We start from the raw sequence: 24,994 nt of genomic DNA on the forward strand, positions 1-24,994 counted from the left end.
AGAAAGAAAGAGTACAGAGAAGAGCAACAAAGATGATTAAGGGACTGGAGGCTAAAGCATATAAGGAACGGCTGTTGGAATTGGGTATGTCTAGTTCAGTGGTAGGCAACCTCGGCTCTTTTATGACTCATGGACTTCAACTCCCAGAATTCCTGAGTCAGCTATGCTGACTCAGGAATTCTGGGAGTTGAAGTCCATGAGTCATAAAAGAGCCGAGGTTGCCTACCACTAGTTTAATGAAGAGAAGGATGAGGGGGGACATGATAGCAGCGTTCCAATATCTCAGGGGCTGCCATAAAGAAGAGGGAGTCAAGCTATTTTCCAAAGCGCCTGNCAGGACAAGAAGCAACGGATGGAAACTAATCAAGGAGAGAAGCAATCTAGAACTAAGGAGAAACTTCCTGACAGTGAGAACAATTAACCAGTGGAACAACCTGCCTCCAGAAGCGGTGAATGCTCCAACACTGGAAGTTTTTAAGAAGAGACTGGACAGCCATTTGTCCAAAATGGTATAGGGTTTCCTGCCTGAGCAGAGGGTTGGACTAGATGACCTTCAAGGTCCCTTCCAACTTTACTATTATTTTTTATTATTATTATTATTATTATTATTATTATTATTATTATTATTATTATTATTATTATTATTATTATTATTATTATTAGATACAAAGAAGTAGCTTCTGATCTTCTTTATACCAATTATAAGTACAATTATAAATTGTACTTGCTATACTATAAATTCCCGTACTATATGCTTACAACATAACTGTCTTCTTTCTATAATCTATACTGTCTAATTATCAAAACATTTTTTCTGTCTCAAACAACAAGTCTATAATGGGTTTCCACTCAGCAGTAAACATAGATACAGTCTTTTCTCTCATTAATGAAGTCAACTTAGCCTTCTCAGCAAGTTCTGTCATCTTCACCAACCATTCCTCCGTTGTGGATAATGCTGAATCTTTCTAACTTTGTACATAAAATAATCTCGCTGCAGTTGTCATGTACAAAGTCCCATAACTTTTTTTCCAGCTGTTTGTCCATCTATTATTCCAAAGGAAAAACTGCTGTTCTCAGTTGCAGATGAATCTTTAAAACCTTCTGAAGCAGTGTATAGCATTTGAATTCAAAATTTTCTACCTTCTTTGCACATCCATCAAATATTATATAAGTTTATTGGATGTGCAAAAACATGATAAAATATGATAAAAATATGTTCACATTTCCAACATAAATATGAAGCACCTTTATACATTCTTAGACAATTTCTCTGGGTGATATACTGTATACCAATGGTACATCGAGTAAGAATTTTCTTTAAGATTATAACATAAAGTAAATTTCAGTCATTTTAGCCAGATATTTTCTCATTGTTCCTTTTGTATATTATAACCAAAGATTTAACCCACTTTGTCATACATTCTTTCTCTTGTTCTTCTGTTTCAAACTTCAGTAAAAGTTTATACATTTTAATAACTATGTTCCAAAGGTGCTTTTCAAAAGGCGACTGGACTTCCTTTGTTTTTTCCTTGAAAACATTTCACTTTTCATCCAATAAGCTTCTTCACTTCTGAGAATTCTTGTATGAGAAGTGAAACATTATCAAGAAAAAAACAAAGTCCAGTGGCCTTTTGAAAAGCACCTTTGCGACAACCATGACCTGGATGATTGAGAATCTCCATAGACGTTAACAACTTTGTGTTCATCATTTGTATACAATTTTATTTTAAACTCAGTGTTACAATGTTCAAAACCAAGAAATTCTTTGTTTTCTATTTTAAATCTTTCTAAAAACTGTAAACAGGAGAACCATTGACAACTATTTCCCTCTGCCATCAGTTCGTCCTTTAATTTTACTTTACATTTCTCTTGACAGAATTCTAGTATTTCAATTAAAATCATTTGTCAAAATCATTTGCCTATCAAGATCTACAAAATGCTTCTTGTGCTGAGATCCATGTAGGTGTTCAGGGGCAAAACCTGGATTTGTATCTATTCCATATTCTCAATATGGGATTTCTAACATAATTTTTAAAATGCACATTAACCTTTACTTTATTGTAATACAAATATCCATGCCATCCAAAACTCGGTTCATATTCTTCTAACTCCAAAGTTCTTCTGTTTTTCAGCAATACCCATTATTCCATCCAAACCAAACAGCAAGCTGCAAATTACAATTTCAAATCAGGTAAACCATCCTCCTCCTTCCCTTTCATTTTGAAAAAATATTTGCTACCTCTGTAGGTTTGTTTTTTCAATATGGGGATTAAGTAATTAACTAATCTAGCCAGTCAAAAATAGTTATCAGTGGTTCTCCTATTTGATCCCAATTGCAAGATTTTAGTTTAGGAAGGGAAAAGTATAAAGCAGCAATAAAGAAATGTGTATTCCAGTTGTCCTACTTACCGGCCTCATTACTCTCTACCAACTAACATTCTGGATGGTATTCACATATCATGAGCTCGCATATGGCTAACCTATGGGTTACAAAAATCCAGATGATTGTTATATGGAAGCAAAACAATGCAGAAAATTATTTGATGCTATTTCGAGATCGTCCATATTTTGTCAGCCCCAGTCTGATACCCCTATAGCTAAGGACACAACTACTGCATGGATGAACTTTGTCAATTTATGTCAACTTACTATACATTGATTCCTGCTAGCAATATGGTTGGAGAATGATCCTCAGGGTTTTTCAGGCCACTGGAACAAATAGAGAGCAGCAACTTTCCTTGGTGTGTAATATAGGATCAAGGTTGGAAAAATCCAGCTTTAGATTAGGAACTAACTAAGAATTCTGAGAATTCAGGGAGAATTCGGTTTCCAAGAGACACACACATTTCAATATCTGAAATGAATACTTCCATCTGCTTAAAAGAGACTTGTCCTTTCAGTACAAACAGCAGGTGCCAGGGCTATTACCTGTCAATTAAATTTGTGAACAGTGTTATTGTTAATTCAGATCTATGAAAAGGTTCAGTTTTCTCATTCAAGTGTATCCAGCTTGGTCTTTTCCAAAAGTGCTGGGACAACAAGTCCCAACATGGTTGACTGGCATCATTGGCAATTCTGAGAATTAAAGTTCCAACTCATCTAGAAAAGGAAGGTTGGGGAAAACTACCCAAACAAGCTCTCTTATAATAAGTGTGCTTAAATGCACTCATTCAGTTTCAAAAGCTGAGCTAACAAGGATTATACATGTGCAACCTCAAATCTGAAAGTCTCCCAGCAATAATTGGATTATATAGCTGAATGAAACTAAAGATCATTACTTTGTCATAAATACAATTATGAAAGAATTGCCAACAGATTGAAGTGGCCATATCATAAGCAGAATGTAATTAGCTACTATTTAAGCTCATATTTACCCCATTTCTGTTCTCAACTTTATGCTGAAAAATTTATGTATCTCTACAGTCTAAGTAGAGTGATTGTGTGAAGCCAATTAATCTACTCTTGTTAAAAGGAAAGCCTCACAGGGAAAAGTATGCTTTCCTGCTATTAATTTAATTATAGCAAGCTACATTTGAGTGCTTATAGCTCACAATATGTAAGATAGAAGTGTAACAAATAAAGAACTATTCAAGGCAAGCTTAACAACCTACTAGATCTACCTGTTACATGTAAATCGGGGGGGGGGGATCCTAGGGCCCCATACAAGCCCAGGTTTCCATTCTTCAATTCTTGAGATTCCCTCTGTCCAAAATTGTTGAAAACCCATAATTTCCCTACACTGTGAAATGAGAAACAGATGATAGTAAACCCTTAAAAAGGCATATTACTATTAAAAAACAAAAAAAGAATATACTCAGCCATTGAAAAGACTGCCCTTTCTCACATACATGATGTGACTCTATTCAAATAGATTTCTCATATGGGATCACTTCTTCCACTAACATAATTTTAATTTTGATTAGCTAGAGGCTATCTGCTTAACCGATAAGCTATGTATAATTAATAAATACTATTGATCTTAGCCAGACTGTGGGCTTTTCTGCCTGCAGCCTGAAAGTGCTTGAATGCTATGCATAAACTGGATGGAAATGAAATTGGCTTTTAAAAAAATCACCTTCATAATTTCAATTCCTTCCACCACTTTGGTAGCAGTGATAATGATGTTTTATACAAACAATACTTACCACAGTTCCTGATTTATACATTTTCCTGCTTCCCTATTCCTCCCATCTGTGTTGGGAAAGTTTTCCTTTCTATGGCCAAGTCTTTGAGACCAAAGTGGTTTTCATTGATAAAACTTTTGCAGAAGTTAGCTATTAATTTCTCCTTGCATTTGACACAGTTTGGTATATCCACAGTGAATTTGCAAGAAGGAAGGATGGAAGGATGGATGGATGGATGGATGGAAGGAAGGAAGGAAGGAAGGAAGGAAGGAAGGAAGGAAGGTCTGTAAATAAGGTGACTGTTGCCTTCTTATTGGGCCAGGGAGCAGATAGAAAGCAATGTTGTATATTCCTGTCCTCAGGAAACAGTAGCCCGTACTGAGGTCGGCTACAACTTGATCATGCAGATCAATGCTGTATTATCCTATATTTAATTCTCTTGAATGAACAACAACATTTAAAATACAGTACAGGTAGTCCTTCACTTACAACCACAACTGGGACAGAATTTCCATTGCTAAGCAAGGCAGTTATTAAGTGAATCATGCCTGATTTACAACCTTTCTGCCATGGTTGTTAAATGAATCACGCAGCCATTAAATGAATCTGGCTTCTCCCATTGACTTTGCTTGTCAGAAGCCAGCTGAGATGGTCGCACATGGCAAATTCAGAGATACAGTTGCATTCGGAATATATTCAGACCCCCTTCACTTTTGTCAATTTTGTTATGGTACAGCCTGATTCTACAGTTGTTGAATTTCATTTTTTTCTCATTAATCTAAACTCAGTATCACATAATGACAAAGTGAAAACAGAATTTTAGAAATGTCTAAATTTATTAAAAAGAAAAAAATTGAAATATCACATTGGCATAAGTATTCAGACCCTTCACTCAGTACCTCGTTGAAGCACCTTTGGCAGCAATTACAGCCTTACGTCTTTTGGGGTATAACACGACAAGCTTTGCACACCTGGATTGGGGAATTTTCTGCCTTTCTTCCTTGCAAATCCTCTCAAGCTCAGTTCAACATGCAGGAACACTCATTAAACCATCCTTGAGCAGTAGCTGCCTAGCATCTTCTTAAAAATCCATAGAGATGACTTTTTCCAGTATTGTACATATTTTACTGTTAGAAAGTAACCAATAGCTACTTTGCAATTTCTTCATATTTTAACTCAACTTATATTCATTAATTTTAGGCCATTGTGTGGCTAAGAAAAATAGTTTATGGCCATTTTCCCTAAGACAGCCCAGCCTAACCCATTGAGGTCTTCTGAAACCATCAAACTAATAGGGATTTTAACACAATCATGGTGTTCAAACCAGAATTGCACATCACAACTCCCTAGCAGTTAATAAAGAGAGAAGGGCAATTCCATACTTTCTGAGAAAGCAGGACCGAACACATCAACCTCCCATAATTTCCTTGCAATTCAGTATTGTTTTCAAAATCTATGTTTGCATGTTTTTAAGAAAAATTACTGTGCAACCATTCAACACAAAATCATACTAGATAAACATAATCATAACACAGAAAATATTTAAGATACAAATACTAATGAAAACTGAAGCTTTTCTTTTAGGTATTATGGACAAACTAATAGAAAAACAGTTTGGGATACTATTTCTTTACACGGTGAGTGCTGCAAGGATTCTGCTTGCTAAGCATTGGAAAGGAAAAGAGATGAATTGAGTTGAAAAGTGGATTTTAAAATGGACTGAATTAGCAGGGATGGTAAAATTAACTGCCTTGATTAAAGACAATGGACTAGACCATTTTATAAGGGACTGGAAACCATTTGCGGACTTTCTACATGTTAAATACAATAACAGATGGTTAACAGAAGGATTTGAAGATTAATATAATGTTTGGGCTAACCTGTTTTTTTACATATATACAGTAGTAGCCAAATTGTGTAAACCTTTTGGGAAAAGTGTACAATAGAAATGCCACCTTTGGTTAAGTTTCCACCAATTTTCTTCTAATTTCTTTATAACTATAGCCTTGTTCACTTAATAATACTATTTTACATCATTTTCTGGGCAACCAGTCAACTCTTTGCACCATTACTTTAATTTTATTACGTTTTACAAACTCACTAAATGAAAGAACACAAAAAAACCCTAACCAACTTGATAGCAATCACATAACACACTGACAAATGTCCTCCTCTCAACTTCAATACATGACATCAATAACTGAATCCTACTGTGATCTGGTTGGCCCATTGCCAAAACAAGATGACACCTGATTGGCTCTCTAAACACTCATGCTCATTGGTTACAATCAGTTGAAGGAAAGCTACCTGATATCAACCTAAGCAAGTTGTGCTTCCTTTTTCTGGTTATTTGGCTATAACTTTTCATAGAATACAGTACAGATAATTGAACAAACTTTGTTGCATTACATTCTTGATTAAATTATCTTTCCATTGATATATAATTTTATGGTACTACTCCCCCCAAAAAAGTGGTGTTATTAGTCATCAAACCTCAAAAATACACTTTTCCCAAAAGGTTTCCACAATTTTGGCCACTACTGTATTATGATTAAATGTTGGGTCTGTTTGATTATTAGACAGAGACTTCCTCATTTGAAATATTACTTTATTTAATATAGTATTTTTGTTAAATAAGGATGGGAAAGTTTATAACTATTTGTATACTTGTTATGTAAGGGGGAAGAGGGTTTTTGGTTTACTTTTCAGCATCGAACCGGGATGGATTTTTTAGGTTCTTTGTTAGATCTATTTGACATTTTATTTTTTCCCCCTTTTTTCGTACACAAGATTTTTTTCCTCATTGTTAGTGTTCGATGTTCATTTTTCTGTTTTTCTGTTTTATATTTTATTCTTATTGACAAAAGAAATAATTTAATTTAAAAAAAAACCCCAGGATTTCAAATATTATATATTTTGTGATACACATTTTATTTTTTCTATTTTTTTATTTTTTAGTTCTTTGTACTTGCATACTGAAGAACAGTTGTTAAAATATATTCTAGAGGAAAATGAGAATATTCTCACTTTTTCTTTTCAGTGTTAGGAGTTTAAAGCCTGTTTGTTAGCTCAGAGGCTAATTTGCATTGCATATCAATTCTTCTCAGTTGTCCCATTCTAGGTTATTATTTTTGATGATAATAATATATAAATGTTAAGAAAGTTAAAGTATTTTATGCAAAAAACAGAGTTGGACAAGACCTCCTTTTAAAACAAATATAGCTTTCAGCAAAAATGTTTTTTAACATTGAGTCTACAGTGACACCTGCTGGACGATTTTAATTTAATAATAAAATGTCAATAAAATTACATCATGAATCTTTGCATTTGGATAACCAATATTTACTAATATAGCTATATTTTATATCACAATAATCTGAATTCACATACCATACTAGAGCAAAAGAAGACAATCCAGATTATAGCTCAATATAATGTGTGTGAAGCCTTCCTATGTGATACACTGAATCAGAAGCCAACCAATCTTATTTTAGCATAGTGTATTGTGTGAGCTCAGACTGTCTGCTAGTTTGTTGTTCAGTATTTTATACAAGCCCAAAAAATTGACTGAATTAGGAAAACTGTGGGTAAATATGTCTTGGAAATGGGAACTATATTTTTAGGATGTTAAAGTATGAGTGGCAAACTTTCTATGGCAACATTTTTCCCAGTTTCACCCCATGATTTGACCCTACATGTAGGGCAGTGGACAACTTTGAAAAAATTCTGATTAAACTGCTTAAATCAATATGGAATTTCTCCTCTGACATTAATCTTTTCCAGATTAGTCTTTCCAAGTTATAATAAATTATTTTACTAGCTCTCTAGCCTTTAGCATATTAGTTGGTGGTTGATGTAAGTTTGTAGCCTGGAAGCCAAAGAAAAGGAGAAGAGAAAGTTCAAAGCTCTCGAAATTAGCTGCCCTTTGAACAAATATGTTTTTTAAGTTCAAGATACTGGCAGTGATGGTCTAATTCAGGTTGTCCTTGACTTACAACAGTTTGCTTAGTGAGAAAAAATATTTTTAATAAAGAGCTGTCCAACACTGTTTAGCTAGCCCTTAACTGATAAAATGGATTAGTCAATTTATTCTGTTGTATCTGCCCCAGATTCAAGTGGGCTATAAAAATAGAATATGAAACAAATAAACATAGGTACAACAAAAACAGGAAGATAGGTATGTTTTCTTTCAGGTTTTTTTCACCTTACTTCTTACTTCAAAATTTACTCTTCCTGAATTTATGATTAAATATTAAAGCAGCTTTCCCATCCTTCAGTCAAGCATTAGACAATGACTCCCAGAATTTTCAGGCAATATTTGATTAATGTCTAAAGATTTTATGAATTATAGCCCAGTGAATCTAGAGTATAACTAGTCAGGAAAGGGTAAACCATGTAGCCAGAAACAGCAAAAATGCCATCTCCATCTAGTTCCTGCTCCATCAAAAATAATTTGCTGCATAATCCAGCTACCTTCTTCTAAGTAAAAGAGGATTCTCGAAGAGAAACAAGACATACAGTGTCTTCTATATGTTAATCCAGCACTTAGATCAAATGCTTCTGATTTGAATCCTGGATGCTTAGAGCAAACTTGCAAAGTATTATGTATTTTGTTTCTCTCTTTTTCTTTTCCTACATCCCTCCTTTCATGTTGTCATCCAAATCTCCAAATTCTCCAGTCCCTGACATTTCTTTTTCCCAAAGTCCCTCTTTTCCTTTTCCTATCAGCCATTCCTTCCAGCTGTGCCTGCTGCCCTTTCTTGGAATAATTCAGGCTTTCAAACAAGTGTTCAGCTTAGGGTAGAAGTGTCATCTCTGGCTCTTCTTGATAGCATACGAGCAGATCTCTTAGAAGAGTTGGCATGACATAATCACATCTCCTGGGAGCTCCTGAGATGCTCTAGATGTAAAGCAGTGGTACTAACTAGGCTAAACAAGGCTTTCTGCGAACAACCCAATCAGGTGAGTACTAATTCTACAAAGAAATTTCCCTAGAAGAAGTAGAGGCACCACTTTCCCATTTTGTTTTCTTTTTGACAGAAATGGATATGGTGGCAGACAACCACATTAATTATCATCACTGACTTGTTTTTTTAAAAAAATAGTTCATAATGTATGTGTTGTTTTATTTCCTAATATGAGAAAAATCCTTCTTACATAAGCATAAGGCTGCAGTAATGGACACATGACGACCATCTTGAGGTTGTGACATGTGGAAGAAATCTCAGGCTTAGGTATCTCTGCTTACAGAGAACCTTGAATGTGAGCCAGCTTTAGGCAAGGATATCAGCAGATCCTTGTAATGCAATTCATTCACTGACATAATTATAATAAACTGGTTGAATCACTGCATGTGAGGGACACTGGTGGCCATGTATTTTCATTTGATTCCATCCTTATCTATAGACTGTGTGTCTAATTTTCTAATGCAGGCATATCATTCAGAGCAGCTAAGAATTAAAACAAAATTTAAAAATAAAGTTGTTGAAAACAGAAACAAAATTGAAAAATACTCCAGTAAAAGTATATATATGATTTTTAAATTATTTTCAGAGTACAATGGAATAATTAATTATCCATGTAGTATAATAAAGAATGTGCCATGTGATCATAATTGACAATATTATTTAAAGGTCCAGTTTGCTCGGTTAAAACTGGGCAAAATCATTCCTGACTTTGGGTGTTGATGGAGATTATAAATCTAAAACTTACACTCTACTTCTGTATTCTAATTGCAGGCTGGAATATAATGTGAAAATAGGTGCAGCCCACTTTACATAGGAGATGCATGGAAGCAACAGAGTGAGAGGAGGGTTGTGTTGATCTCTGAAATGTGGACTTGCTAGAAGCTACCAAGTGAGATGAAATGCTGACTGGCTGGGCCTGAGCCCGATCCAACAGGGCTTTATTCATTTGAGTTTTAGGAGAGGCATTCTTCACATGCTTAGAGTTTCTATCATTCCTTTTGATGCCAAGCTATTATTATAAGAGAACAGCATTTAAAAATAGTCCTGTTTCAACTAGAAATAGAGTTTTCTAACACTCTATTTCTGCTCTTAAGAAACTTTCATTTCAGCAACTTAGCAGGATTTGTGGTAGGGGAGAGAACTAGGAATGGTTGGGTGCTTCCTTCGAATTCTGCAATCAAGTCAGCAGTCTGGCTAACATCTGCTAAATGTGAAGGCTCTCTGTTTTCCTGGTAACCAGGGGATCCTGAATCCAGCTCCTGAGAAGCAGAAGGAAGTGAGGCCATGGTTATTTCTGTATCTGATCGATTTCAGTGTCTGGGAGAGGAAGCTGCTCCACTGCCTTCTCCAGAGGTGGCTGTGTGAAACAGAACTTAGAAACGGAGAGGGCAGAAGTCATCAAGAAGCTCTACAGCCCAGCAAAATGCTTTTCCACACTTCCCTGCTAGGAAATCTAAAGAATTTCCTTTAGACCAGGGGTAGTCAACCTTGGCTCTTTTATGACTCGTGGACTTCAACTCCCAGAATTCCTGAGCCAGCTGTGCTGTCTCAGGAATTCTGGGAGCTGAAGTCCACGAGTCATAAAAGAGCCAAGGTTGACTACCCCTGCTTTAGACCCTTCTTCCCTCTATTGATCCGTCTCGACTGATCCGGTGGAAAAGCCAGTTTTCTCTTTCCCACAAACCCTTTAAAGTCTGAGGCGGTGCCATGCTTCCTTTCAGCGCTGAGGTTCAGGGAGGAAAGACATCCTCGGAACGACACAAATCGCTTCTTTAACCAGCTTCCCCGTTAGTTGCTAGAGGACGGCGGCTGACCTCTATCAGACCTATCCAGCGCCGCCCGGATGTTTTGGACTACCAGTACCATGGGCCAAGCCTTGCCTGAAAGCAAAAGGGTGGGTAGCTCAGGACACTGGGCGGGCATCGGGTTAGTGAAAGCTACTCTGTTGGGTTTTTTTTTTCTTCTTCTTTCGACAAACACTCTTGTTTATTCCTCTATTAGTCTTCCCAGAGGGAGACCTAAGCAGGAAACGGCGTCGCTCCCTCTCCCGCCCCTCTCCCGCCCCTCTCTTCAGGCTTGTTTTCCTTCTGTGTGTTGTTTATTGCTTCACATGTCAACTAACCGAGCTGGCATTTATACACGCACATGCCTGCAGGGTGTTTCCACCAGCCGAAGTGATTCACGGGACCGGGGATGGAGGGTGAAGGTGGGAAAAAAACGAGAGAGGAATATCAATTCATCCACCGCCGGTTCATTTGAGCGACTTTTCGGGAACTGTCCGAGGTCCTGAAAGGACAGCAAGTGACGCTTCCTCCGTAAAGGGCGGTCTCTTTGGTTCCCAAAGCCTTCAGCTCGCCACGTTTCTAGCCAGTCTTTTCGCTTTCGGGCAACAAAAATAGGGAATACGGGAAAGGACTCGAGAAGTTTGGTAACTGAAAAAAAAAACGGGGAAGGGCTTTTGAGCGGGAAGAACTGGGGAATCAATCGCGAGTGTGCAAGCGATAGTGCCAACAGAGGTGAGCAAGGCAAGGATTTCCACCTGACTCCGGAGATCGAAGGGAAAGCTGTAAGTACTTCAATCACTACCATAGAACGGGTTGCGGAAATCTGTCGGAATGGCATTCACCTCTCTGCTCTTGCCGTGCCCTTAGACGCTGGGGACACAACGGTTAAAGATGAAACTGGAATACAAAGGTTTCCACTCCTAGATTCAGATGTCACAGATCCTAGATGAGACTCAGAAATAGACGCATTGGACGCGAGAAGCCACGCGGGAAGAAAGAACAGCATGTTCAGTCAGAAGGGCGCTCTCCTTGGAGGGCTGTGGAAAGTAGGGGCGGTAGTTTTGTCAGGTTGACGTTTGCGATTATTCTGGTTTTTCTAGGAAACCTGAAGGGGGCAAGGTGGGAGAGGAAAATTTAACAGCATTGCCAACTCCGACAGGACGTTAATCTGGAAAAAAAAATGCCAGGCAAGGTCAGCATCAAAAAACTTCATACGATTCATTCGGAACTGAGGAAGAACGAACGTGGGTTGGAAAAGAATTGTACAGTACGAGCCAGGGGAAAAAATACCTGTATTTGTACATAAGAGATATCCGAAGAAGGTGGATGGGTGGATGAAAAAGTGTTGCGTTTATTCTTGTCTTCCAAGCCAAAAAAAAAAATCCCTTACTGGAATAGATTCGATCTAGCAAACACGCGCGCGCGCACACACACACACACACACACACACACACACACACAGAACACACGTTATTTTTAAAGAGGCAAAACCAGGAAACGAACGGAAAGTAACACATACCTTCAGTCAGCCAAATCTTTCTCAGTTTAACACGAGAGGGCGCAATTTCGAACTCGCGAGAAGAGCAGGCAGGCAGGACACTACATGTGATTCACAGTTAGCAAACTTTCTATTGCCAGCCTAAAAGTCTAAAATAATTTTGAAACTAACTTCAACAAAGGATAATAAAATAGAACAATAAATATATTTTCAGGTAGATAGGATGAGCCCATCAACATACTCATGATTTGCCTAAATGAAAAGAGGTATCTGGCTGGTTGATCTCACAAATTCCCAAATTTAGAACCTACCCTCTTCTTGAACAAAATTAGCACACTTCCTCTGCATTTCTCAACTTTGCAAGCTGGCTGAGGATGATGGCTGTTGTGGACAAAGACATTTGGAAGGAGGGGCTCTGTGGGATAGATAAGTGATCATAATGTCTGGATAAAATTACAGTTCAGAAAGATTTTTTTAAAATATCTCATTAAAAGGTTTTAGACTGTTTATAGTAACTGGATAGTTACTATACGTAGTTCTAATTTTCAGTGGTGGTGCTATTTTAATGTTCTGCAGAGCTTATTTGCTTAGGGGAGAAGGATTGTGTGTTTGGGAAAATTATTTTCTAAGCTCCTTTGAAGATGATCCTTTTGATCTCAAAAGGCAGAATAAAAGGACTCTCAGAAATACTTAAACCTAGACCAATATGTGCTTTAAAAAGTCAACATATGCTTGCATATAATACATGAACAAATGTGCGGCTAGATTAGATATTGTATTACAAAACAACGTGAAATTACAGCTTCCAATTCTTTAGCAGTTATTGGCCTTTGTACATATCAAGTTCTCCCCAAGAACCTACATTGTTGTAATGTATTAGTTTAATATATGTGTGGATCCAACCAAGATGGCAACTGTCAGATGGAAATTTTGTTAATGCTCAGATTTTCTAAGTGCTGTCCAAGATTTTTTGGTATGGCACCCAGTGTATCAATAACCACTAGGAGCATAATGGCCAGTTTGTGTCATTGTTTTATTATTATTGTAGTTGGTTGCCCGGTCAGCCACATATTTAGACTGTATTTAGCACATTTGTCTTCCTACTGAGACTTTCCCAAGGACCTGCGATAGCCAGACATTATTTTTAATAATATTAAAGGTATCGTTGCAGGATGTAAACTGTTCCAAGTAAAGTGATTGTGTCAATGCTGATGGTGTTTAAGTGGTGTTCCAGAGTTTTTGGAATTGTGGCCAAGGAGCCTATTACTATTCGTACTGTCTTTGCTTTGTTTGCCACAGTAGTTCTATTTACAAGTCTTTAAATATATATTTTCTCCAGTTCTCTCTTCTCTTCTGCTATCTACAGGTATTGTAATGTCTACTATTCAGACTTCCTTTGTCTTTCTTATCAATAGTTAAGCATGGGGTGTTCTATGGCATATGTTTCTCGGTCTGAATACTAATGTCCCAAAGCACTTTAGCTTCCTCGTTTTCTATTGTTTGTCTACTTTGTAGTCCCACCAGTTCTTGCTTGCAGGCGAAAGGTATTTTTTGCAGCTGTTTCAATGAACCACTGTTGCTACTTTGCCATACTGTTATTTGTAATCAGTCTGTGGGATCTTCTTGCAGCACCACTATTTCTTCTCTTTGCAGAGATACAGTATTTACTGTCTGTTGCTGTCTTCTGGTTTTATATGCAATTTGTTCTTAAGGCTTGGTCTTGTGCAGCCAGAATTAGTACTTTTGACTCTTTCTTCAACTTCCCTGCTCTTAGCCATTGTCAGAGTTATCTGTTTTGCCTGCTAGTTTTTTTTAATGTACTGAGCATGCAATCTATGTTTTCAGTCTTTGTATATGCAATGTGTAAGTAATTTTTGCTCCAATAACTGCTGACCCTGGTTACTCAGTCAATAATCCTGAATCTGTAGCCCCCTTGTCATCAGATCTCTAGGAACTCCAATATCTAGTTTGGTTCTTGTTAACCTGGGCATTGACTGATGCAGTATAGGCTTCTGTAAAGTTACGTCTGATCATATTGTTTATGGGAGAGACACACTTGGTCTGGCTGCTCTAATGAGACCTATCCAGCATGGCACAGCTCTCATCTTTCTTCCGGCATGCAAGCCCTACAACCATATCAAAGTAATACCTCACTGGGGGTTATTACTATCGTTAGTAAAGCTATTATAGTTCATCACACAGTTGGCCAGATGTTTAGACTGGACTTGGCGTTTTTATCCACCTATTGAGTTCTTCCCAAGGGCCTGAAATAGGCAGATCTTCTTGTTGATGGTATAAAGCAGGGGTGTCAAACTGCCAGCCCATGGGCCAGATGCGTCACAACAAAACCTCATCCAGAAAGTCTAAAACAGAAAAAGCAATAAATAACACAAAACCTTAAAGTATTCAATAGGTTTTGTATTTCTGGAATAAAGTGTAGTATTTTCTCCTCCCTTTTCTTTTGGAACCTGTCTTTCCTAAATAGGAATGCAAGATCAGTTTTGGTATAATTTGGGAACAAAAGTAAGCCGGAATAAAGCAGTATGTAATAATATACCATCTGTTTTATTATAGCATTCATGTGTTATGCAAGCCAAAAAAACTTTTGGAAATAATGATTAGGTTAATCTTCTTGTCAATCCTGAAAATATGCTTTTCAGATTCAACAAGCACTCTTTCTGCCTCATTCACAGGATTTTTTGCTGAACAACAAAGCAGCTGTCCGAGAAATGAGGAAGCCCATGTGTTCCATTTGTTAAGACATAGATCTGTTTGCATTTCAAACAGCAATTAGAAAAACCATTGGTTGCCATTGCAGCATGGCAGCTATCAGCAACCCAGCATATACCTTTTTCCAGTGCTTTTTTTCTAAAAAAAAAAAAAAAAAAGGTGCCAGAATTCACACACGTCATACAACCCGCCTTGCCTACCCTACAAGGTTCTATCCAAAAAAGGTGCCGGAACTCCGTTCTGGACGTTCTTTGAGAAAAAAAGCCCTGCCTTTTTCTGGCATGTTTAATCTATTTCCTAATATTCTGTTTTGCAGCCCATGGGATCAGAGCAGGTGGAAATGCGCAAAAGGCAGACCTCTGCATCTCAGGAGATACCAAGCTCTCTACTTGCCCAGTCTGGGGTAGAGACTCAAGGCTCCAATCCCTGTTGCTTCTGCTGGTGCTGCTGTTGCAGTTGTTCCTGGTATGCCTTTACAATATATTCAATCCACCCACAGGGAAGATGACAGCTAGTCACCATAGGAACATAGACATATGTCCCTTGGGTAATCAGATAAACAGGAAAGGAAGATACCTAGACTAAGCAAGGCAACAGCTGTGTGGAGATGAAAACAGAATCATGCTGTTTGCAGAGTTGGACCAAGGTGCAGGATTGATGCTATTCATACATTATGTGTTTCCCATTTAATTTTCTAAACAGGATAACTTCATTCACAAATACATTTTAGATCTATAAAGTTGGAAGTGGTTTAAATGGCTAAATCAGATATGTCAAACTCACGTCACGTATTGCAACTTTTCCCCCATTGCCGGCAATGGGGTGGGCGCAGTGGGCGCTAAATGGACCAATAATCTGATTCAGGATTAAATTAGATTATTCATAAAATATGAATTGCACTGCTTAGTGCTCCACTTTGTTTTTACTTTATTTCTTTTAAATACAATAGGCTATTGAATTCAGAAAGTGAATTATTTATTTGGCTAGGTAAAAATGTATATGCAATGCTGGTAGGTAAAAAAAAAATAGTGCTATTGGAATTTTTCAAAACACCAAGGAATGGATTTTTTAAAAAGCTTGGAAAGAAGAAAATCTACCCAGTACTCAGTCCAGATTCTGCCTACCTGCTCCTACAACATAGTACATAAAATCCAGACATGGAGCAGCATGAAATGCATTTCATAGATGGCCGTATGTTGCTGTTATATTGTGAATGATAAGTTCTTCAGTACAGAAGCATGTCAGAAGACCTTGAAACATTTGATACATAGTAGATAAAAGCTGAGAACAATGTAATTTTAACCAGCACTCTTGAAAGAAAGAAAATTAGATTATTGTCTCTGAAAAAGTGCTGGTAGCTGAAGAAAATAGCTTCAACCTGAAATTAGTATTTTGAAAATATTTACTAAATGCAACTGTGAGGCAGAAAAGAAGATAGTACTGTAAAACTATTTATACACAAAGGCACTCATAATTCTTCAACAAGCCAGAGTCAAAGCAGTCTCTTTTCAGCAGAACAAATTTAAGATTTGAGGTTTGCTCTGTTGAGAACTGGCCTTATCTGGGCTTGAAAACTAAGCAGTTTTCACTTGAATGAAAAATGTCAAGGAAATACAGTGCTGCAGGTAGACAGGGAGGTTGAGAAAATGCCCCCAAAATGACAGTGGCAAACCACTTCCTTATTCTTGCTAAAAAAAAATCAAACAGGCCATGTTGCTAGAGTCATTAGGAATCAAGCTTGATTTGCAGAAGACATGAAAGACTTATCCAACAGGGAAGACCTATCCAACATGGAACACGCTCCTAGTGTTTAAGTTATGTGAAGTACAAAATATCAGCCACAAACACACTGCAGCCAATTGGGATAACATAGAATCTGTAATCTAAAGTAGTGTGCTGATATCTTTGAGTTAACATATTTTTAGAATAATTGTCTTATTTCTTAGCCACCAGTCTATTTTATTCACATTTTCGTCAATAAATTGTAAGTCAGAACTTTTACTCATATCAACATTAAGAATAGCCCAGTCCATGTAGTGCCCCGCTAGCTGTTCTGGATTTCATTTTCAAAAATGACAGCCAATATTATATTTACAATAATACTTAGATTGCTCAATGGGCTTGAAAGTTGTTTTTATCACTGGTTCCATATTTGCAGGAAAACTTTAAATGGTCACAGTTATTCTCCCATAAATTTGAGACTGACAATCTACTGAATAGATATGTGTGGTAACTTCAAGAAATCCAGAACAGATCAATTTGAACAGTTAATTATTTCTTTAACTTGAAAGGCATATATTTCAAATAATATATATATATATATATATATATATATATATACTTCAAAGTTCTTACAATAGTTTCAAACATTTATTTCTATTACAAGTATAAAGAAAAATACAAATCAATTTCTGCATAATAAAACTTTTCCTTTTTATTTCATATAAATAGTTATTATATTTTTACTACTTTTAAAATAGATATAGATATATACAATGATGGAAACAATTGCTCAGTTAAGTATTAAAAATACTTGTTAAATCATCAGGTAACTGTGATGCCAAAAAAAGGTCCTAATACTTTTAGTGGCTTGGAATCTGACCAGAAATAGAATAATCTCAACATGGTTTATTTCTTTGGAATAACAATTTTGGGAACAAATACTGTTGTGAAACAAGCTACAAATGAATGTTCTACTTATACTCCAAGTTTACAAAAAGCATTTCTTCCAATAATCTGAACTGAAAGAAAAAATGAATAGTAATAAGAATAATATCCTTAAGTATGAGTATTTGAAAAAGCCAGTACAGATAACTGCACTCAAAACAAAAGCAAACAAGGGGGGTTAATATCTAATGATGTTTATGTTCTCATTTATCATTCCAAAAGGCATTCACCGAGTAGGCAGAGAACCGAACATATGCCGATCCCCACAAAAACACTTAATTTCCATCCAAAATCCTGGGGAAAATCTTCCATTAAATTATTTATTATTTATTACATTTATATGCTGCCCATCTCATCACTGAAGGAACCTAAAACATCTTCTACAAATCTAGTCTGCTTTCTAGACATACCTACTAAGACAACCTCTCTGTCTCATTACTGCCTGTCTAAATTCATCTGGGCCACCTCTTAAGGCTGTCTACCTTTTTTTTTTTAAACTTAGCCAATTGCTCCAGTGATTGCTCTGAAGTCTGTTTTGTGACCTGCTCTTGGTGCTTTCTTACTTTCTATTTTTTTTTCTCCATTAACATCCCTTCCTTGACTGGTGGAATAACTGTTCAATTTAGGTGTATATTGATTCCCAGACAGCCTTTTTGTGGTCCTTGAAATTCTTGAGAAAATGTTTCTCCATTTTTGATCCCATTAACTTTTTTTATTTATTTGTGGGATGGGTTCAAGAGTATCTCAGATGATATCCACCAGATTACTGACACTTGAAGTTTCATATTCAACTAAGGTTACCTTAAAGGAAAACAACCTTTATCCAACAGTTAAGTATATAAATACCCATTAGATTCTCAGTTGCAACAGGACTAAAGTCTGAATTTCCTAATTAAATTATGTTTTTAAAGAAAAAAAAGAGAAGGGAATCTTTGACTGAGTGGATAAACAGTGAAAGACATATTCAGCACCATATGCTGTTTTCTTGACTTAGATCCATTACAACTTTGAAAAGCTAAAATATATTAAGATCATTAAAGATAAAGGTTTCCCTGTCCAGTCATGTCCCACTGTAGGGTGCAGCGCTCATCTCCGCTTCTTGGCCAAGGGAGCTGGCGTTGTCTGAAGATATTTTCTGTGGTCATGAGGCCAACATGGCTATACATCAAAGACGCATGAAACACTTGTTGCCTTCTCGCCAAAGTGGTACCTATTAATCTACTCACATTTGCATGCTTTCAAAGTGTAAGGCAGGCAGAACCTGGGCAGGAACAGGGGCTCACCATGTTGCACAGTGCTCAGGTCTTGAACCTGAGTTATCAGCTGACAAGCTCAGCATCTTTAAGTGCTGAGCCATTGCGCCCCTTATTAAGATCATTACTTCCATCAAAATCAGATTTCCCCTTTTTTAAAGTAAAACAGTCCAATTAGAGATTTTTGACATTGCAACTCCTTTCATTCTGAACTTTGAGATAAAGGAGTCAGGGACTGGAACAAAAATTTTGTAGAGACGAGGAAATTAAGACATCTATAAAGACACTGTGTATTTAGATGACCTAGTATTGCAAAATGGGAAGAAATAGAAAGCCAAGTCTGTAATTGGGTAACACTTACCACAGAGTCTATCCTATTGAACATTTATCTAATTCTAAATCAAATATAAAATTTCTTTCAAGGTAAGAAGGTAGAGCAGTTCTTTCCAATGCAATAGATTCCCTGTAGATTTATGAGTTCAAAATAGGAAGCATAGGAAGCAGTCTGATAAAATTATGAGAAAGGGATCTTCTTGACATAAGAACAAATAGCAGTGGGGGAAGTGGACATAAATAACCCTGAGTGGCTGGACATCAAAGTGCTAATTTGCTTTCAGATAAATCTCCCAGTGTAACATTTTGCCATTCTTGTCCTCTTGCATTCTACAGATTTTCTAGAAAAAAATCACATTTGCTAAAATATTATTTTCTCTTCTGTTCTATATTTTTAAAATAAAGCACAGACAAGTGATGTGTTATACAAACCAATATTTTTCTAACAGATTAAAAATAAGATGCCTTATCGTTCAACACATCACGTTTAGAAGAAATTATGTGGTACTTTAGTGCAATTCTTATACTGGGGGAAATAGACTGTAACTGTATTCAGGTATCAACCCTAGTGGTAAATTTAAGATCTCAGCAAATTGTTTATTTCAGTTTTACCAAACTCTGTTTTATTACAGTCTTACTGTTAGGAATCAAGATGAAAGAGCAGCAGCACATGAAATTGGATCAGAAATGATTCCATACTGTGAACAAAGGTAAGGATTAACTGCGCAATAAAACCATTGTGTGGATTTAAAGCTCTGGTAATTCTGACAGCTGACTGGGAGTGATGGGAGTTGTAGTACTACATATTTGGATGAATCACATTGGATAAGGTTATTACCATCCTCATACCAGTTTAGCATATTTTAGTTACCAAGATATAGATCACTGCATACATTCACCTGCAAACTGAGTCTAGTTAAAATGTGGCTGTGAAAATATGAAAAATTAATATAAGAATGTTTTTCTATTTTAACACTTTACTTTATGAAAACATTAAAAAAATATGACTCTTTTACTTTAGTTCCTTATATTGCAGCAACAGGATAGCATATAACAAAGAACATGAGAATACTGGTCATACTGAGTAAATATATATAGTACATAATAGTACTGGTCGGATAAGTAATAAACATACTATAATAACATAACAGATGGAAAAAATACTGACAGTGTATGTTAACAACATAATAAGATACCATTCACCACTGTTTTTTCATTTTTTAATTAAATTGCTTCAAATTTCAGATGTATCAATGCATAAAAACCTCCCAAATTCCACATTTTCCTCCCATACAGTGGTAACTATATTTATTATTTTTCATTCATTTATTTCATTTATAGCTCAACACATAGTTTGGAAGAAGCAAGTGCTTGGAGGCATTCCTTTGATAAACTGATGGCAACACCTTCAGGTCGAAATGCTTTCAGAGAATTCCTTCGGACAGAATACAGTGAAGAAAACATGCTTTTCTGGTTGGCCTGTGAGGACTTAAAACAGGAATCCAACAAGAGTGTAATTGAGGAAAAAGTCAGGCGAATATATGAAGATTATGTTTCTATTCTTTCTCCAAGAGAGGTTCGTAACATTTTGTAATACCCTTGATTTTAAATGAGTCAACCAAAGATGGTACAATGAACTGTTCCAAGTTGATCCTGCTCAGATGGCGTATTTTAAAGATTAAGACTGTTACAAGATTGTTAAGATTTTTAAAGTTTGTAGTTTTAAAATTATTTTTTCATAAGATTTAAACATTTATTTTGTGAGGTGATTTGAGGGGAAGTTGTTCTTGGGCTAAAAACTGAAATACTAAAATATTAGAATATATTTGTTCTAACTGAAAAGAATAAATTATCTTTATGCAAACAAACAAGGATAGGGATAAGTGCATAAGTAGGGGACAGTTATAAAATTTAGGGGACAGTTATAAAATTTAAACTTTTCTTTCTAGAAGACTGACATGGCTCAATTACATAGGATAAGGTTTCAAAAGATTTATTTTTGCATTCTTTTCCCATTGCTAATGAAGTCCAGCTGCATAATAAATTGATACATACATAGATTTATTAAAATCTAACCTTGTTGCAATTATACAATGCCTTAAAATACCTTTCAGGTATTGATAAATACTAGTTGTGTAATATTCTAATAACCAATTATCACTTAAAATCATACAATAGATTTTTAACATACAATTCTTATCCTTCAATAAAAAGTTTTAAAAACAAGTGTTTATATTTCATGAAGACAAGGGACTGCACTTGTGAAAGCTCTTTGAATGTATTATTTGATTTGTGATGGAAAATTGTTTTAATCCCTGATGGAGATTTAGATACCTTAATATGATGGATTCCAAAATGTCCAGGTCTGTTTTAAATCCATCCTGGATATGCTTCAAATGCTAACCATTTGAAGAAAACCTTTTGTTTCTCTTTCTTCAAGGAAAACCAAAAGTTATGGATTTTAAAATAAGATGAAAGTAGAACATTGTCAAATGTTTTAGTGGTAATAGAATGTCCTCCAGTTATAAAAAATGTCTACACAATTTTCAGGACCATTGTGAAACTATCAAATTGTTTCCATTGTTAGCAACAGAATTGAGGAAAGATATTATTGAACACTTTAATAAATTCATTTATTAACAGGTCAGTCTGGACTCCAGGGCAAGAGGAATTATTAACCGGAACATAATGGAACCATCAATACATACTTTTGATGAAGCACAATTCCAAGTTTATATGTTGATGCTCAGAGATTCCTACCCTCGGTTTGTGAACTCTGCTATTTACAAAGACTTAGTTGTGGCACATTTTCAAACACCTGCTGAACCGTAGAATTTAAATGAATTATTTTACATCTAATTACCTACCTACACAAATAAAACTTTGGTCTATCATCCATTAATTTGGGATTTAGAATCAACAAGCTGATTACGTAACAGTAATTCAGTAACAAGTGTATCTACAGTATGCTACTGTTACTGCAATGGTAACAGTGTTCCAAAGTTTACAAATTCTAAAATTTCACATTATTTCCTGAATTTTAAGTAGTTCTGCCTAAATTATATATGCTGATGGAAGATATAGAAGAAAAGTTAACAGCAGGAACATACACTGCAGTAAACCTCAGAAATGCATACAGCTTTTAAATAACAATTCTATGATCTATCTGGAGTACGTCACTATCCAGGTGTCCTGTCAGTGAAAGACTGGAACACTCCTCCCCGTGTTTTTATTTTAAAAATGAATTATTATGCTTGATCCAAGTTTTCTCCTGCATCAGGGTATGGCAAAGGATAAAGGAACTACTTGATCAAACAGGTGTCAGTTCTTTCCATTCTGCTCATTGTATAATCCAGGGGTAGTCAACCTTGGGAGTTGAAGTCCACGAGTCATAAAAGAGCCAAGGTTGACTACCCCTGGTATAATCCATACTACGCCACTGATAAGATCTTTCAAATATTAAAGCAACTCATATCAGAGCTGTTACAAAGTTGTAAGGAAAAATCTGATGTTGAACTTGGTCCTCCAGAGCCTTACCACTGATCTTGGACAACAAAATCCCAAAAATCTTATGGCTGTTGAGGTTCTGTCTGTCAGGATCTCTGATTTTAGCCAAACCTACTTAAAACTTACCTAAAATAAAACATTTTAAGCTTAATTTGTATAACAATAATGCTTGTTTACTGAAAGCTTACCAAAATTGGAATTTTTGAACAAGCCTAAGAGGATTTCTATGAATTCTGAAACTTTTTCTCAGTAAAACTTACTTGAAATGATTACTTTGCACTGTACTAAGCAAATCTTTGCTTTGATATTGAAATATTCACATGATAATCCCAAAGGTGCTTTTTTTCAAAAGGCAACTGAACTTTGTTTTTCCTTGAAGACGTTTCGCTTCTCATCCAAGAAGCTTCAGAATTGAAGAAGCTTCTTAGATGAGAAGTGTAATATCTTCAAGGAAAAACAAAGTCCAGTTGCCTTTTGAAAAAAGCACCTTTGGGAAAACCATGACCTGGATGACTGAGAATCTCCATAGACGTATTCACATAATAATTTATTCATGCTTATATGACAACTGGCATTGAGTTCTAGAACTGATTTCCTTCATTTTTTTTCTCTACCAACAAAAAGTTCAGCTTAGACATTATTCTTAAGATTCAGAATAATCCACTCCTCTTTTAAGGAAAAACCAAATTTTATTTACAAACTTAATGACAGGAGTGGCATGACCATTTCTTCATGAGTAGTAGCAGAGCATTTCAAAGCTAACAACAAAGCAAAGCAAAATGCACAAACAAAAAAAGGCACTGAAGAGAGATGTCACCCATGTTATCTTATTACTGAATTCATGATTTTTTGTTAATATTTCTAGAAAAGATATAGAAAAAGATATGAGAACTTGATAATCACTGCTCTAAATTAAGCATCCAATATGTATCTCAGCTACTTTTATTATGTAAACAGGCAATCATAGTTTTAAATATTCATAAACTGGGAAGCCACTTTAATCTAAGAATATCAATTTGTTAACTATAGAACTTGTTAAAATCTTGCTTTCCAATTGATTTTGGGGAAACTCTGAAAATTGTTCCACTGTTTAAATTAGAAAACAGTCTGGGCTTTTAAAGAACGTATACATTATGAAAACTAATAACTCTGAACATCTTTAATAAAGAATAGCTTTACATTTATTTCTTTCCCAATTACTTCCTGCTATTAAGAGTTCATAGAATTGGTATTAATCTTGCTTTAAAATTTTACCCAAATACCAGAATAGAACCATGTGATTTGTGCAGAAATGTATATTACTTTCACCAGCAATACCAGAATACATTTTCAGCTTTAAGTATTCACTCATTAGAATACCTCGTGTGCTGTTGGCCATAGAATTAGAATCGAAGGGAACCTTACAGGCCAACCAGCACAACTCCTTACCCAGTACAGGCAGTTAGGGAAACTTCAATAGCCCATTTGAAGAGCCCCTAATGAAAGGTAGCCCAAGACTTACAACCATTCGTTTAGTGACTGTTTGAAGTTACAATGGTACTGAAAAAAGTGACATATGAGTGTTTGTCACATGGCAGTTGCAGCAACCCCCTGGTCATGTCATCAAAATTTGGACACTTGGCAACTGACTCATACTTATGATGGTTGCTGTGTCCCAGGGGCATGTGATTATTTTTGCAACCTTCTGACAAGCAAAGTCAATGGGGAAGCAGATTCACTTTTAAGCCATTTTACTAGCTTAACTGCAGCGATTCATTTAATAACTGTGGCAAGAAAGATTGTAAAATGGAGCAAAACTCACTTAACAACTGTCTTGCTTAGCAACAGAAATTTTGGGCTCAACTGTGATTGTAAGTCAAGGATTACCTATACTTTATGTAGTAGCCTGTTACTGATTGACATTTCAGTCAGGACCTTTCTTGTGCTATCTAGCTCAGGGGTGTCCAAACTTTTTTCAAAGAGGGCCAGATTGGATGAAGTGAACGTGCTGGAGGGCCGAACATTTTTCCAAACATTCTTTGAACCATTACAATTAAATGCAAATGAATTATTGTATGCCTCTTTCCTCTCCCTCTCTTTCCTCTTTCTCTCTCTCTCTCTTTCCTTTCCCTTTCCTCTCCCCTCTCTCTCT

At 36.1% G+C, this 24,994-nt stretch overlaps 1 protein-coding gene across 1 annotated transcript; it reads left to right on the top strand.

The window, feature by feature from the left end:
* Positions 1 to 15,419: 15,419 nt before the first annotated feature.
* RGS20 (regulator of G protein signaling 20) lies at positions 15,420 to 22,188 on the top strand. Its single transcript, XM_015820158.1, has 4 exons — positions 15,420 to 15,568; positions 19,989 to 20,066; positions 20,698 to 20,932; positions 22,000 to 22,188. Exons 1-4 carry the CDS (start codon positions 15,423 to 15,425, stop codon positions 22,186 to 22,188), a joined length of 648 nt encoding a protein of 215 aa, XP_015675644.1. The 5' UTR covers positions 15,420 to 15,422.
* The last annotated feature ends 2,806 nt before the right edge of the window (positions 22,189 to 24,994 follow it).

The sequence above is a fragment of the Protobothrops mucrosquamatus genome, unplaced genomic scaffold (genome assembly GCF_001527695.2).
Source record: "Protobothrops mucrosquamatus isolate PMUCROS unplaced genomic scaffold, P.Mucros_1.0 scaffold1077, whole genome shotgun sequence".
Lineage (NCBI taxonomy): Eukaryota > Metazoa > Chordata > Lepidosauria > Squamata > Viperidae > Protobothrops > Protobothrops mucrosquamatus.

Bases quoted from the DNA above. Each gene is read 5' to 3' on its own strand.
- RGS20 (XM_015820158.1), top strand. From the start codon at position 15,423: ATGGGATCAGAGCAGGTGGAAATGCGCAAAAGGCAGACCTCTGCATCT. The intron at 15,569-19,988 runs GTATGCCTTTAC...GTTTTATTACAG, and splicing joins TGCTGTTGCAGTTGTTCCTG to TCTTACTGTTAGGAATCAAG. The intron at 20,933-21,999 runs GTTCGTAACATT...ATTTATTAACAG, and splicing joins CTATTCTTTCTCCAAGAGAG to GTCAGTCTGGACTCCAGGGC.